Here is a 13,513-nt window from a genome sequence, read left to right on the forward strand (position 1 = left end):
GGAAATGATAACTGCCCCGCCCCCCGCCCGCGCTGCTGTGCACCCACTACCCTCCCCCACCCCCGCCGTGCGAGCGCCCGCAGCCGGCCGCCGCTCGGACCCGGGAGGCACGACGGGCGCAGCAGCAGCATCAGCAGCATCTCGCTGTGGGCGCGACCCCCCAACGCCCCCAGCCCAGCCCAGCTGGGACCGCCCTCCCTCCACCCCCGGGGGACCCTGCCCGCCTTCCCGCGGGGCACCGCTCCCACCACCCCTCGCCGTGAGACCCCGCCCCCAATGCTCCTAGCCCCCCTCTTGCTGGTTCCCCATCCCCCCCGGACCCTGCCCCCCCATGCCCCTCCTATTGGCCCGTCACCCCATCCCCTGGGACCCTGGCCCCCCAACACTCCCCCTCTCCCTGGGCCCATGCCCCCCAACACCTCCACCCCTCCTGTGGGAGAGTCCTCTTTGTACCTCAGTTTCCCTATGTGCTGCAGTGTTACGCAGCAGGTGGAAGGGAACGGTGCTGGCAGGGCAGGCTGAAATACGTGGGGGTTGCCGGAGCTGCTGGGCCTTAGTGTATATCCAGGGAGTATCAGAAGACTCAGAAAGTGACCTGGAGGTCTCTGCAGGGCATCTAGCTGGGGTATTTTTAAGGTGCCCCACCCTGTGGCATTTAAGCACTGGACTAAAGTGATAAACTGACTGGTACGTGCAGGGAGCTGCCCTGTGGAATACAAAGAGGCCCTTTGTACACAGGCAAATCTGTGACCAAACTGGCCCTTTAACACATGCTATTGGAAAGAGAGCAGAAAAAGTTGTGTGATGTGATATTTCTGAAGGTGGGGTTTGTTGGCTGTATTCACCAAAAGTAAGACATCCAATCATTAACTAGATCAGGAACTTGGGGGTCACACTCCAGCTTTATCTCCCACTCCCAGCACACCGCAGAGCCCCACCTAAACCCACATGGGGCAAGTCAATTTAAGGATAAAGCCCACCACAGCGATCTGTTCCTTCCTTTCCTGCAAATTATGACACAACAGGCAGCAAGCATCCCAGAGGATTCAGTCTGACGTACCCACAGGGGCAGCGGCAGTTGTCCAAACAGTAAGGCTGCCTCCATGTTGGATTCTGGAGGCAAATCTAGAGTCTCTCCCTGATCCCCGACTGCCCCAATCAATGATTCTCCAGCAGTTACCAAATACATAAGGATGAGACTTGAAACCGGAAGGTGCGACACCATGTGCAATGTGGAGGGGACAGGTCTCTAGTGGTTACTCTGTGAGAAGTGTCACCAGCTGGCCTCGGAGCTGTGACAGCTGCAGCTCAGGGAGGAGGTATCTCTGGATGATGTGAATGGCTGATGTCTCCGTGAGGTTCTGGAAGTCCTGGGCAGTTTTGATGGGCAAGTGCCCAGCCATCTCACAAAGTGCCACATTAAATGCAGCTTCCTCTTTGGTCCCAAAGCAAGACTTCCTGGCCCAGATGACCACCCGGATTCCAGAACGGGCCTCTGAATGGGTTGGCTCCCCAGGAGCAGTTCCCCGAGTCACAAACACATTGTGTGCAATCTCTTTATCCACCAGGTAGTCAGTGACTCGGCAGATGTTGTGCGCCAGGGCCCCAAGATCCCCCCCGTCACTGTAGAACAGGAAGCCCGGTGCCGGGACGCCTTGCAGGAAGTGGAAGTTCAGCGTGGGGCACAGGGGTTCGCCTGGGGCGGTCTCAATTAGGAGCTCCCAATCCAGGTAAAACCCATGCAGGTGCAAGTGATTGACGGAGGCAAAGGCTCCCAGGCTGTTAAATCCAACACGGAAGCCTGGGTGGGCGCTTAGAAGAGCAGACTCCAGCCCGAACTGGAGCAGCTCCTGGGTGAGAATCTGAGGCAGGCAGAGAGCGGGGTCTGGAATAAAAAGCACATGCCCAAACTCCAACGGGCTGACATTAATCACCACTAGGACATAGTCAGGTGTCCCTGGGAGTTTGGGCTCGGAGGGATCCCCCTGGCTCTGAAAGCATCCGCTGGTGGGAGGGTGGTGAGTAGGGCCCCTGGTCATACGGAAGAGAATTTCCCCTGGCTTGATCTTATTGAAGTGGAATTGCTGGGGGTCGAATCTCTGTCTTACACTCTGGATGTCCTGTGGTCTCCTCCTCTCCAGACCTCTCTGGATGTTCAGTTGGGCCACAAACCGGGCATTCCCAGGTATGATACGGGTCTGCAGCTCCCCCAGGTGATACCTGAACAAACCCAGCTTCATCCTCTCTTCCCAGCCTGACTGCAAAGCATTGTCAAAGCGAGACAAGGGGCGGCTTGCTGGCCCCTCTGACCTGCTTCCCCACCACCCAACCCCACACAGAACAAGATCTTCTTCACCATAAAGAAAGTCCTCGGAGCAGGACACGGCAGAGCACTGTGGCTGCTCCCGGGATGGCAAACCCCGTGTTCCACGGAGCGCTTGGCTGGCACCTGCTGACACCGCCATGTTAGATGAGCAGCAGCACTTGCTCAGGGCTCCCCTGCAGGCTACATCTCCAGCCGCTCTGAAACAGACAATGAAATAACCAGGGCCGCTGTGGACAAATCTCATTTATAAACCGGGTCTCAGGCAAAGAGCTTCTCTCCAGCCTGAGAAAGCCTGCCCTGCCCCACTCCTGTCCTCATGGGACACACATGCTAAAGCAGCTGCCAAGCACTGGCTTGGGTTTCTCACTCTCCTCCCATCCCTGCCCCGCAGATTGCCCAGGGAGGAGTGGGGGCAGGATGGAGACTATCCCAGAGCTTCTCCTGGAGTGAGCCTCCCAGAAAGAGGCTGCACAACTCTAGCTGAGCCTGGAGATGGGGGCCACCTCCCCTGGCCAGTTGGCCACATGCTTCTCAGCCATGCTGGGGTGCCCTCTCCTATGCCTCAGGGCATGAGTCTCATGAGCCTGCAGTGAGGGGCGGGCAGTGCCTATGCAAAGAGCATAGAGGACCTGTGCAGTGCAGGGCCAGGGTCGGAGAGGACGGTCATACCTGCGAAGAGAGCCAGGAGCCCCATCTGTCTGAGCAGGAAGTACATCTCTGTATACACCGGTGCGCATCCGTGTCTGCAGGTGTGTGTTCGCACGAGCATACCTGTGCGTGCCTGTGCACACGTGCAGCTAACACACAACTCCTCACTCACGCCGCCCCCCCATGCCCAGCACAGCCCTGACACTCACCCTGGCTGCACGGGGGCTCGCGCCCGGAGTGGCCGTCCCACCGTGCCTGGCTGCAGCCCGGCAGCGCCCGGTGCAGAGCCGGTGCCGGCCACGCGTCCCCAAGAGCGAGCAGCAGCTCCGGCTCCCTTGTAACCCCAGCTCCGGCTGCAGCCCGGAGCCTGCTCGCTCACCCACCCGGAGCTGCCACCTGCACCGTGCAACCGAGGCAGGGCGTTTCCGCTGCCCGGAGCCCGCGGAGCTGCAGCCAACCGGCGGGGCGGGCGCGCACATACTCCCCGGGTCGGGCCGGCAGCGCTGCTCTGTCTGCGCGGACACGTGGCCGGCCGGGCGGGGCCAGGCCAGGCGGCAGCCCGTCAATCGCTGCCCGGCTCAGGCGTGGGGCAGCGGCCGGGGCAGACCCAGACCGGGTCACTCGCCGGGCCCCCTCCGAGGGGCTGGGGCCGCTCAATGCAGCGCCCGGGCGTTGCTGCTGGAGCGGCTCAGACTCACCCGGCAGCTGGCCGCACGGAGCCGCCGGGCCGGGAGCGCGGGGGGGAAAGTGCAGGGGGGGGCCCGGCGGAACCGCATGTGGCCCCCCCGTTTGCCGGCCCGTGGGGTGCTGAGCTCAGCCGGGCAGACCCCGCCCCACCCATGGAGGCCGGACACCCCCGGCCCGGCCCGGCCCGGCTCGTCCCACCTAGGCCCGGGGGGCGGGGGGGACTGCTCCCGGCGCCCCCCGTCCGGGCCCCGCCCCGGCCTGCCCGGCTGTGGGGGCGGGGCGGCGCGGCTCGCGGCCCTGGGAGCAGGGGGCGTTGCCATGGCGCGTGTCCTGGCGACGTGACGTCACGGGCTGAGGCGGAAGCCGGCGAAGTTGCGGAGCGGCCCGGCCGGACTCAGTGCGGAGCGGGGGGGGCCGCCATGGGGGGCTCGGCCAGCAGCCAGCTGCCGCGGGACCTGCTCGGCGAGTACCAGGTACCGCCCCGCCCCCCCAGGGTCCCCCCCCTCCGGCCGGGCTGCGCCCCCCCCCAGGGTCGCCCCCCCCTCCGGCCGGGCTGCGCCCCCCCCCAGGGTCCCCCCTCCGGCCGGGCTGCGCCCCTCCCCCCAGGGTCCCCGGCCGGGCTGCGCCCCCCCCCAGGATCCCCCCCCCAGGCCGGGCTGCGCCCCCCCCCGGGTCTCCCCCCCTCCGGCCGGGCTGCGCCCTCGAGCGGTCCCGGTGGGCGGGGGCGGGTCTGCTTGGCGTTTGCAGCCTGGGGTGCCCCTCCCCCGTCCTGCCCCGCTCCCCCATGCCAGGCAGTGCCCCCCCGGCTCCTGAGGCTGTGGGGCCCGGCCGGGCTGGGGGACGCTCCTGCCCCCGGGGGGGGGCCGCGGAGGGCAGCCCGAGACCCCCCCAGCCGAGAGCCCTGTCCGGGCAGCGCGGGGTGACTCTCGTTTGTCTCGTCCCCAGGAGCTGACCTTCCTGACCACGCAGGAGATCTTGCTGTAAGCGCCCCCGCGGGCTGTGCTCCGGGGCTCAGCGCCGCGCACAAGGAGGGGGGGGGACAGGCCAGGTGGTGGCGGGAGCCCCCCGCCCGCGTGGGGAGGCAGCAGGCGGGCTATAGGGCGCAGCACTGGGGCAGACAGCGGGGGGAGGTGAGGGGCTGTCTGGTTCTGGCTCTGGTTCGAGTGGCGCTGCCCTGCTGCGCCCAGCATCGCCGCGGCTGCTCCCGGGGAGCCCTGCGAGGTAGCGTGGCCCACTGGTCAGCGTCGCCGTAACCTGCCTGCCCGCTGCCCCGCATGTCCCTTGGCAGGGCTCCCCCCCACGCCACCCAGGGAGTGCCAGGGCAGTGCAGGCGCACTTCACTCCTTGGCTCTGAGTCGCTGGGATCTGTTGCCCTGCACCCCGAGGTGGGCGTGGGAGCATGTGTCCCTGCCCCGCTGCCTGCAGAGGGGGGAGGGGAAGGGGATGCGGCAGTGGGTCTGTGGTGCTTCCCGTCTGAACCGGAGCCTCTCCCTGCTCGTGCTCCCCCTCAGGGCGGTGCCTGGGCCCAGGGCACTTTGAGCCCAGCGTTCTGTGCGATGGACTTTGCTTCAGGGTGTGGTGGCTGCTTGGTGTTTCCAGCCTCTTGCTCCCTGCGGGGTCTGGTTTTACTGGCTGCACTGACCGGTTGCATGAGGCGAAGCTCTCCAGGCTGGGCCCTGTCTCAGGGTCTGCCCCCCTTGTGCCATGAGGCTGTGGCCGCTGGGTGAAGAGACCATGGGCTCTGCCGGGGCCTTGCCTAACGCTGCTTTGCTGCCTGTGAAGCTGCTGGCACAAGCCTGGATGCCAGTGGCACGCTGGCTCAGAGCGCGTAAGGCACGGTGTGCTGCCCGCCACATGCAGCTGCTCCCGCAGGGTCCTGCATGGGAGGCGTGTGGAGATGGTCCCGGCTGCTACCCGCTGTCCTTACTTTGTGAACCTTCCTGGCATCCACCCAGCAGGGTAACCTCTGCAGCCGGCCCCAGAGAGGAGTGCTGAGGAAAGCGCAGCAGCCTGGCCTGGGCTAGTGTCCGAGTGCCCGGCCAGTGGAGGGGGTGGGAGGCGAGGAGCTGGCTCGCGAGCTGGCCTGAAGGGGAATGACTGGCTATCGCTGTCCATCCTCCCACTCCCCTGGCTTGCATGGGTGCGTTGCTTCTGGTGCAGCACGGGGAGTGTGCTTGGGGTGATGGGGCAGCTCTTGGGCAGACCCACCCCTCAGGGCCCCTCAGCTGAGTGCAGCAGGCCTGGGTCCCAGACTGTCCGCAGCTCTGCCCTGCTTTAATTGTTCTTGTCTCTCCAGTGCCCACAAGAGATTCAGTGAGCTACTGCCGAAGGAGGAGAGGGAGAGGATCCTGCTGACAAGAGTCCCCAAGGGCAAGTTCCTCACGCTGCCTGAACTGAGGGTACGGTGCACACCCCCTGCTGCTTGGCCCCCTCCCCTGTGACCCAGCCCTAGGAGGAGCCGGGTCAGTCCCACCCCTCTCTGGGTGCTGGGCCAAGCCATGGTTGCTGCCTGGCGGGCAGCTGCGTGTTTGGAGTGTGCTCTGCCCAGTGGGGCAGGCGCTTCAGTCACGGTGCGCTTGCTCTACAGACCGCTCTGCCTCCAGAAACCCCCTGCCCATGCCCGGCTGAGCAGTGTCCATCAGCACTGTGTCCTGCGGCGCAGAGGCTAACCAGCACCCCTTGGAGTCACACCGGAAGTTCTGCGTGGTCTCCACCCACTCGTAGATTTTAAGGCTGGGAGGGAGCACTGGGATCAGCTACCTGCCCCCTCTGTGACCTGTACTGAGCCCACTGGCTTGCAGCTGAGTTAGAGCAGAACTGCCCCCGGCCTGCTGGTGATTCCCCTGTGTTGCAGGCAAACCCGTTCCAGGACCGCATCTGCCGTGTCTTCTCCACCGCGGAGGATGGCGATGGCAGCATGTCTTTCGAAGACTTCCTCGACATGCTGAGCGTCTTCAGCGACTCGGCCACTTCAGAGATCAAATCCCACTACGCCTTCCGCATCTTCGGTAGAGATCAGCCAGGCCGGGGGTGGCTGCTCCGCTCTGCGGGTTGCTCTGTGCAGGTGGTCCCTGGGGGGCTGCTGCTTCCAGGAGGGGTCACTTTAGGAGCCTGCTGGTCAAACGGATTGCGTGTGACTTTGCAAAGCTGCAGCCTGAAGTGCTTGGAGCAGGTTGTGATGTTAGCCAGCCCTCCCCAGCCAATGGGTCTAGTGGGGAGGTTGCGAGGTACCCCCAAACCCAGCCAAGAACCCCTTCTCTGGGAACACTCCTGCTTGTGAACCTCCTGTGTCGCTAGGCCATGGCCCTGGAGACAGGATCTGCTGGGCAAGTGCCTCTGAGCCTAACCTGCACCTTTCCTTCCCCACCCTCCCCCCAAGATTTTGACGACGACGGGACCCTGGACAGAAAGGATCTGGAGAAGCTGGTGAACTGCCTGACGGGGGAAGGAGATGAGACCAGGCTGAGTGAGTCTGAGATGGACCAGCTGATCCAGAACGTGAGTGCAACAAGCCCTGCGTCTGCTGGGCCTGGGCCAGGGGCTCTCAGGACCTGCTCATGTGGCCTGCTCACTCGGGCTCTCCCTGTCCCACACAGATCTTGGAGGAGTCTGATATTGACAAAGACGGGACCATTAACCTCTCTGAGTTCCAGCACGTCATTTCCCGTTCACCAGACTTCGCAAGGTACCTCTCTCTACTGCCTGCCACAGGGTCTGAGTGGAGAAAATCCAGCACTTGCTATGCAGGGAAAGCTAGCCAGTGGTGCAAGGGGTTTGCTTAACTCTCTGCTCAGGGTGGCACAGATCTCCCAGCTGGCAGCCGACGGAGTTAACAGCACAGGTGTAGCAGGGAGCTGCTTTAAAAGTCTATTCAGGAAAGAATCCTTTGCCCAGCTCTAGCCCCCTCCCCTGGGGCTGGCAGTGCTCAGGGAACACATTCAAAAGCACCAGAGTCGCTCTTCAATGGGGCTTTGGTTCCCGAGTCACTTCAGAAAGCGATCCCCTTCCTAGCGAGTTGTAGCGTGGCAGCGCCCACATGCTGCACGCGCTGGTGGCTGGTCCCGAGCCACTTGTGCCGAGTGCTGCACGTTAGCATACAGCCCGCGCTTGCCCTGAGGAGGTCTCAGTGTGAGGGGAGCCGGCAGAGCGAGGCGTTCCCTCCATGCTGTGTGAGGAAGGGAGTGACTCGCCAGTGTCACACGGGGAGGCTGCAGCAGAGCTGGGAATAGAACCCACGTCTCCAAATCCCCAGCCAGTATTTTTGTCACGAGCCTGTCCCCCTTGCTTCCCAAATGCCAACGAGCTAGGCCAGGCTGCTGTGGGGGCAGCCTCCTCCTTCCATGGGGGGAGGGAGTCACACAGTGGCAGCAGGAGAACCCAGCTCTCCTGTCTTCTAGTCCTGAGCCTCACACATCAGTATGCTTCCTGCCCCCATTGCAGGGGTCATGTGCCCCCTTCCTGGGCTACTCCATTCCTCTAGCTGGTTCCTGTGTGACCATGCTGGGGGCTTTCAGGACGTACTCCCCTCCAGCCGTCCTGTCCTTTAAACCCCAGCTGGATTCTACCCCGTCCCCTCTGAGCTCCCTCCATGCCATGTTGCATACAGCCCTTCCCCAGCCTGCAGAGCGTGGCAGGTGCCGGTGCTCGGCCCTTGAGTAGTTCCCCTGTGGCAAAGCCAGCACCTAAGAACTGGCTGGTTGCTGTGTCTCTTTCAGTTCCTTCAAGATCGTGCTGTGATGGCGCCACGGCCCTTCCAGCGGAGGCGTCCTGTAGCTGGCTGTGCTCTCCCCTTCCTAGCCTGCTGCACCGTCTCTGCGGAGTGGCGGGATCCTTCTCCTTCTAGCAAAGAGATGCAATAGAGTGGTGACTCCAGCGTCTTGCAAGGAGTGCAGTGTCTTGGAGCGCTCCTTCCATAGTGCCTTATGCAGGGCTTCACGGGGCAAGGCCTCTCCTGCCCAGCCTGCTGTGCTCTTCTCAGGCCGTGGGGCCAGGAGCACAGGGTCTTGTCATGCAGCTGTCCTTGTGCTTCATACAAATTCCTGGCCCACGGCAGCTATGGGTCCCAGCTGTCGAGCCGTACCTGGAGCAGCGCACAGGCTGCTGGGACCTCTAGTCTCCTGGCTCATATTTTCATTTGCTTACTCCTATGCAAACTAGGTGCAGGCCTCTGGGCCGATTGGGGGCTGGAGAGGGGGGCCTGTGAGGTCCTGCAATAATCCAGAGCTCACCCTCCTGAGCCTCCCTGTGTGTCTTCCTCTAGTGGGGGGGAGCTGGGACTCCAGCAAGGAGCCCCTGCGGATGCAGAGGGCCAGGGGACCTGGGGTCCAGCGAAGGGATGTTGCAAAACCTGCTCCTTTCACTATGCAATAATGTACCTGGCACTTTAAAATGGTGCAGCCCAGCAGCCTGCTCAGGCTGTTGCTTCTCTGTCCGTTGGTCCCATCTCCCTCGGGTGATACCATGCACCACTTTCTGCTCAGGGAAGGGCTCCTGGGGGGCCTGGGCCCATTCCACGGCATTCAAAGGGGGGGCAGCAGGCAGGCCCACTGCTGAGAACTTTGACTTTTAAAGCTTCTGCCTGTGCCACTCCCCGTGTGCCCTGAACCCCTGCCTTGGAATGTGGGTCTCTGCTGCTGCCCTACCTCCCTTTCTGAAGCAGCAGGAGCTTCCCCTTGGCAGGGCAGCCTGCGCTGGCTTCCTTCCCCTGCTGTTCAGGTGATGCAGGCCAGGGAAGGCAGTGGCCATCAGGCATGCCGCTCCCCTCTCCTGTCCCAGCCTGCCGCTGCGGCATGACTCGGTGCTAGCGCCTGTCAGGCAGCAAGGACTCAGGGTCAAGAACTTTTCTGTCTTCCTCCCCTTTCTTACAACTCGTAAAGCAGCTGGCTTGCCCTGGCTGGGCCATGTGGTGCGCTCCCCCCCACCGCTGAGGGAAGGGAGCGCCTGCAGGGGTGGGCCCTGGCCATGGACGCGGGGGCTTTGTATAGAGAACAAATAAAGAGCTGGAGTCTTACCCGTGGCTTTGGTGAACTGATGTCTCTGCAGGGTGACGGGTCAGGTTGTTTTCCCCAGCCCTGCAGGATGAGCAGCCCCTGGTCCGGGCTCTGGGCAGCTTGCACCGAGCTGTGCCCCGGAGCGCTGCAAGGGCTGCATGTGTCTGCGGCAGAGGCTATGGGCTCTCCTCCCAAATCCGGGGGGGGGCTGCTGCCCTTCCTGCTCCATGGAGATACTGGGCCCTGAGTCCTCCCTGCAGGTCTGCTCGCTGGAGAAGCTCCCTCCCTGTCTAGTGAGTGAGTGCAGCTGGGAGCACGTCCTGCCGGCAATATCCTGGGGGCAGCTGTGCCCCTCCACGGGGGAGACTGGCAGTCTGCCTGTTCCCAGCAGCGGGGCTGGGGGTTTCTTGCAGTTGCTACCAAAGGAGTTTGTGAGGCCAGAGGCTGTTCCCTGGGGCAGTGAGAACAGAGCAGTCCAGTGAGAGCCCCAGCTCTGTCACGTGGAGGGAGGAGGCAGTTCTGCAGTGGCCGTCTCCCCTGTCCATACTGCCTACCCCTGGGAGCCTGTCCCAGGGCGAGCAGCCAGCTGCTCTGCTTGTGTCTGGAGAAAGGCGAATACCAGAGCTGGGCTTCCTGTGAGGGGCTTATGGCACCAAGCCCCATTCCTTGTAACCGCGGGGCATTGTAGTGCACCCCATGGCACGCCCTGAATGCTAGGGTTCTGTGCTGGGCATAGCCTGTGAATACCCAGCCAGGGGAGGGGACACCTGCCCAAAGAACAGTCCACTGAGAAGCAGGACAGGCAAACAAGCTGCAGAGCACCATTGCTGTGAGATCCATGCTCCCCCCTGGTGCTAGGCACTGTGCAGCCCTGCCCCAGAGTCCCTGGCCTGCTGTACAGTAGTCAAGGTGGGCACACAAGGAGAGGGCAGAAACACAGCCATCACAGCACTGCTGGCACCCAGCCAGTGCCCTCAGAGCCCCACCCTCAGCAACGGGCAGAAGAACAAAGCCCCGTCCTGGAATCCCAGCGCCTGTGTGGGCCGGAGAGAGGTGGGAGGGGCAGCTGCACAGGGACTGTCCTGGGCCCAGCGCTTGCTCTGTCCTGACGCAGGTTTTGCACTAGTGTAGCTGGGAGCTAGTTTCAACCTGACCCCCACAAGCTGGGGACCTGGCTCCACACAGAGACACCTGCCCCCAAGCCGGGGTGTGTCCCTGCAGCCTGGCCCAGGTGTGGCGGGTTCACATTCAGTGCACTAATGGCATCTGCCTGTAAGAGCGGGATGGCTGTGTGGCCGTGTGTCCGCACACACGGATCAGGGGTTCTACCCCCTCCCTCTCCACGTCTTGCTCAGACACGAAGGGGCATGTCCCTGCATTTCAGGGCACTGTGGTGGGGGGGGCTCGGGCTCCTGCCGTCTCTTCCCCCAGAGGAGCTCCCAGCCCCTGGCTCATCAAAGCCCTCAGCGGAGATGATGGGGCGGCCCCAGCGAAGAATGAGAGGAGGGCAAAGCGCAGTAAAGAACAGGTTTTGAGGGGGCAGGCTTTAGCAGACTCGGGGTAGGTAACAGCCCATGGGGAGTAAGGCTAAGGGGAAAAACAGTTCAGAAGCGTTGGCAGTTTTTCAAAGAGACGTTAAGGGCACAAGAGCAAACAATCCCCCGGCCTAGGCAATACGACGAGAGCAGCCTGCCTTAACCAGCTCTGCAATGAGCTGAGATTCAAGGAGTCCTACAAAAAGTGGAAACTAGGCCAAAGGACAGAGGATGAATATAAACAAATAACACAAGCGTGTACGGACAAAATTAGACAGGCCAAGGCACAAAACGAGGTTCAACTAGCTACAGACATTAAAGGGTAACAAGAAAACATTCTACAAAGACATCAGCAGCAAGACGACGACCGAGGCCAGGGTAGGCCCATTACTCACTGGGGGAAAAACACGGACAGGAAACGTCAGAAGAGCTAAATGCCTTTTTTTGTTTCACTTTTCATCAAAAGGGTTAGTAGCGATTGGACGTCTCCTGGTGAGTGCCAGTGAAAATGAAGTAGGATCTGAGGCTAAAATAGGGACAGAACACATTAAAAATGACAGACAAGTTAGATGTCTTCAAGGCACCAGGGCCTGATGAAATACAGCCCAGAACACCGCCTGAGGAGATCTCTGAGCCAAGAGCGATTATCTTCGAAAAGTCATGGAAACGGGGATTCCAGAGGACTGGGAAGGGGCAAATCTAGGGCCAGTTTGTAAAAGGGGAACAAGGACAACCCGGGAATTACAGCCCAGTCAGCTTAACTGCAGCACCTGGACAGATATCTGACTCAAGCAATCAGTTTGCAAACACCTAGCAGACAATCAGGTGATAAGTAACAGTCAACGTGGATCTGTCAAGCATGAATTGTGTCAAACCAACCTGCTAGCTTTCTTTGCCAGGGTAACACGCCGTGCGGATAGCAAGGGAAGTAGTAGATGTGGTAACTCTTGACTTTAGTAAGGTTTTTGACACTGTCTTGCATGACCTTCTCAAACAAACCAGGGAAATACAACTTAGACGGAGCTGCCAGAAGGTGGGTGCAAAACTGGTTGGAAAACCATTCCCAGGGAGTGGTTATCTGTTGTTCACACTGAAGCTGGAAGGGCACATGGAGTGGGGTCCTGCCGGGATCAAGAGAGTACACTTAGGCCTTGTCTACACTAGCACTTATGCTGACAAAAATTGTGTCACTCGGGGGTGTGGAAACACCACCGTCCTCCCCCAGCAACGTACATTTTACCAGCATAAGCACTTGTGTGGATAGCGCTATGTTGGTGGGAGACACTGACCCCTGACTTAGCTCCCCCGCTCATTTAGGTGAGTTGATGGTGTTGGAGAGAGAGGTCTCTCCCATCTCCACAATGCGGTTCCACAAGCGCTCTGGCAGAGGCACAGCTGTACAGATACAGCTGTACTGCTGTACATTTTAAGTGTAGACTAGCCCTCATAAACTTTGTGGACGATACCAAGCTGGGGGGGTTGCCAGTTCTTTGGAGGATGGGGTTAAAATTCAAAGTGACCTGGACAAACGGTCTGAACTAGACAGGATGAAATTCACAACGGACAAATGCAAAGTGCTCCACGTGGGAAGGAACAGTCAGTGGCACACGTGCAAAATGGGCACTGAGTGCCGAGGAAGGAGTACAGCAGAAAGGATCCGGGGTCACAGTGGGTCACAATCAAAATATGAGTCAACAGTGAAACCCTGCTGCAAAAAAAGCCAACCTCATTCTGGGCTGTGTCAGCAGGAGTGTTGTAAGCAAGACACGAGCAGTAATTCTTCCACACTGCTCCGTGGAGACAGGGCCTCAACTGGAGTGTTGTGTCCAGTTCTGGGCACCGCATTGCAGGAAAGAGATGGACAAATTGGGGAAAGTCCAGAGAAGAGCAACAAAACGATGACAGGTCTAGAAAACCTGCCCTGTGAGGGACGATTGAAACACCTGGGTTTGTCTAGTCTGGAGCAGAGCAGAGCAGACAGAGGGGACATGGTGACAGTTTTCAAGTAGATAAAGAGTCGTTACGAGGAGGTAAATTAGCAGGAAGCAATGGGCTTAAACTGCAGCAAGGGCGGTTTAGGTTGGACATTAAGAAAAACGTCCCGTCAGGGTAGTTACACACTGGGATAAATCGCCTGGGGAGGTTGTGGAGTCTCCGTGGTTGGAGATGTTTAAGAGCAGGTTGGACAGACGCCTGTCAGGGAAGGTCTGGATAATGCTTGGTCCTGCCTTGAGTGCAGAGGACGGGACTAGACGACCTCGCGAGGTCCCTTCCAGTCCTACAATTCTACGTTCCCCAGCAGGACCGTCGTGTTCTCCTCACCTGCG

General features: G+C 60.9%; 2 protein-coding genes across 4 annotated transcripts; one reads left to right on the top strand and one right to left on the bottom strand.

Annotated features, from left to right (window-relative positions):
* Positions 1-484: 484 nt before the first annotated feature.
* On the bottom strand, positions 485-3,508 carry GDPGP1 (GDP-D-glucose phosphorylase 1). 3 transcript variants are annotated; one of them, XM_067555411.1, is made up of 2 exons: positions 3,184-3,508; positions 485-2,553 (listed from the first exon to the last, which is right to left on the bottom strand). In XM_067555411.1, exon 2 carries the CDS (start codon positions 2,463-2,465, stop codon positions 1,257-1,259), a length of 1,209 nt encoding a protein of 402 aa, XP_067411512.1. In that variant the 5' UTR covers positions 2,466-2,553; positions 3,184-3,508; the 3' UTR covers positions 485-1,256. The 3 variants fall into 3 exon arrangements, with proteins under 3 accessions (XP_067411512.1, XP_067411510.1, XP_067411511.1); XM_067555409.1 differs by having other exon boundaries at positions 485-2,523; positions 2,996-3,315; XM_067555410.1 differs by having other exon boundaries at positions 485-2,523; positions 3,184-3,313.
* On the top strand, positions 3,421-10,369 carry CIB1 (calcium and integrin binding 1). Its single transcript, XM_067555412.1, has 7 exons — positions 3,421-4,134; positions 4,607-4,641; positions 5,958-6,060; positions 6,516-6,669; positions 7,041-7,159; positions 7,258-7,346; positions 8,377-10,369. Exons 1-7 carry the CDS (start codon positions 3,631-3,633, stop codon positions 8,396-8,398), a joined length of 1,026 nt encoding a protein of 341 aa, XP_067411513.1. The 5' UTR covers positions 3,421-3,630; the 3' UTR covers positions 8,399-10,369.
* Positions 10,370-13,513: the final 3,144 nt, after the last annotated feature.

This window comes from Emydura macquarii, unplaced genomic scaffold, assembly GCF_026122565.2.
Source record: "Emydura macquarii macquarii isolate MOO-44397 ecotype Brisbane River unplaced genomic scaffold, CSIRO-AGI_Emac_v2 contig_1644, whole genome shotgun sequence".
NCBI lineage: Eukaryota > Metazoa > Chordata > Testudines > Chelidae > Emydura > Emydura macquarii.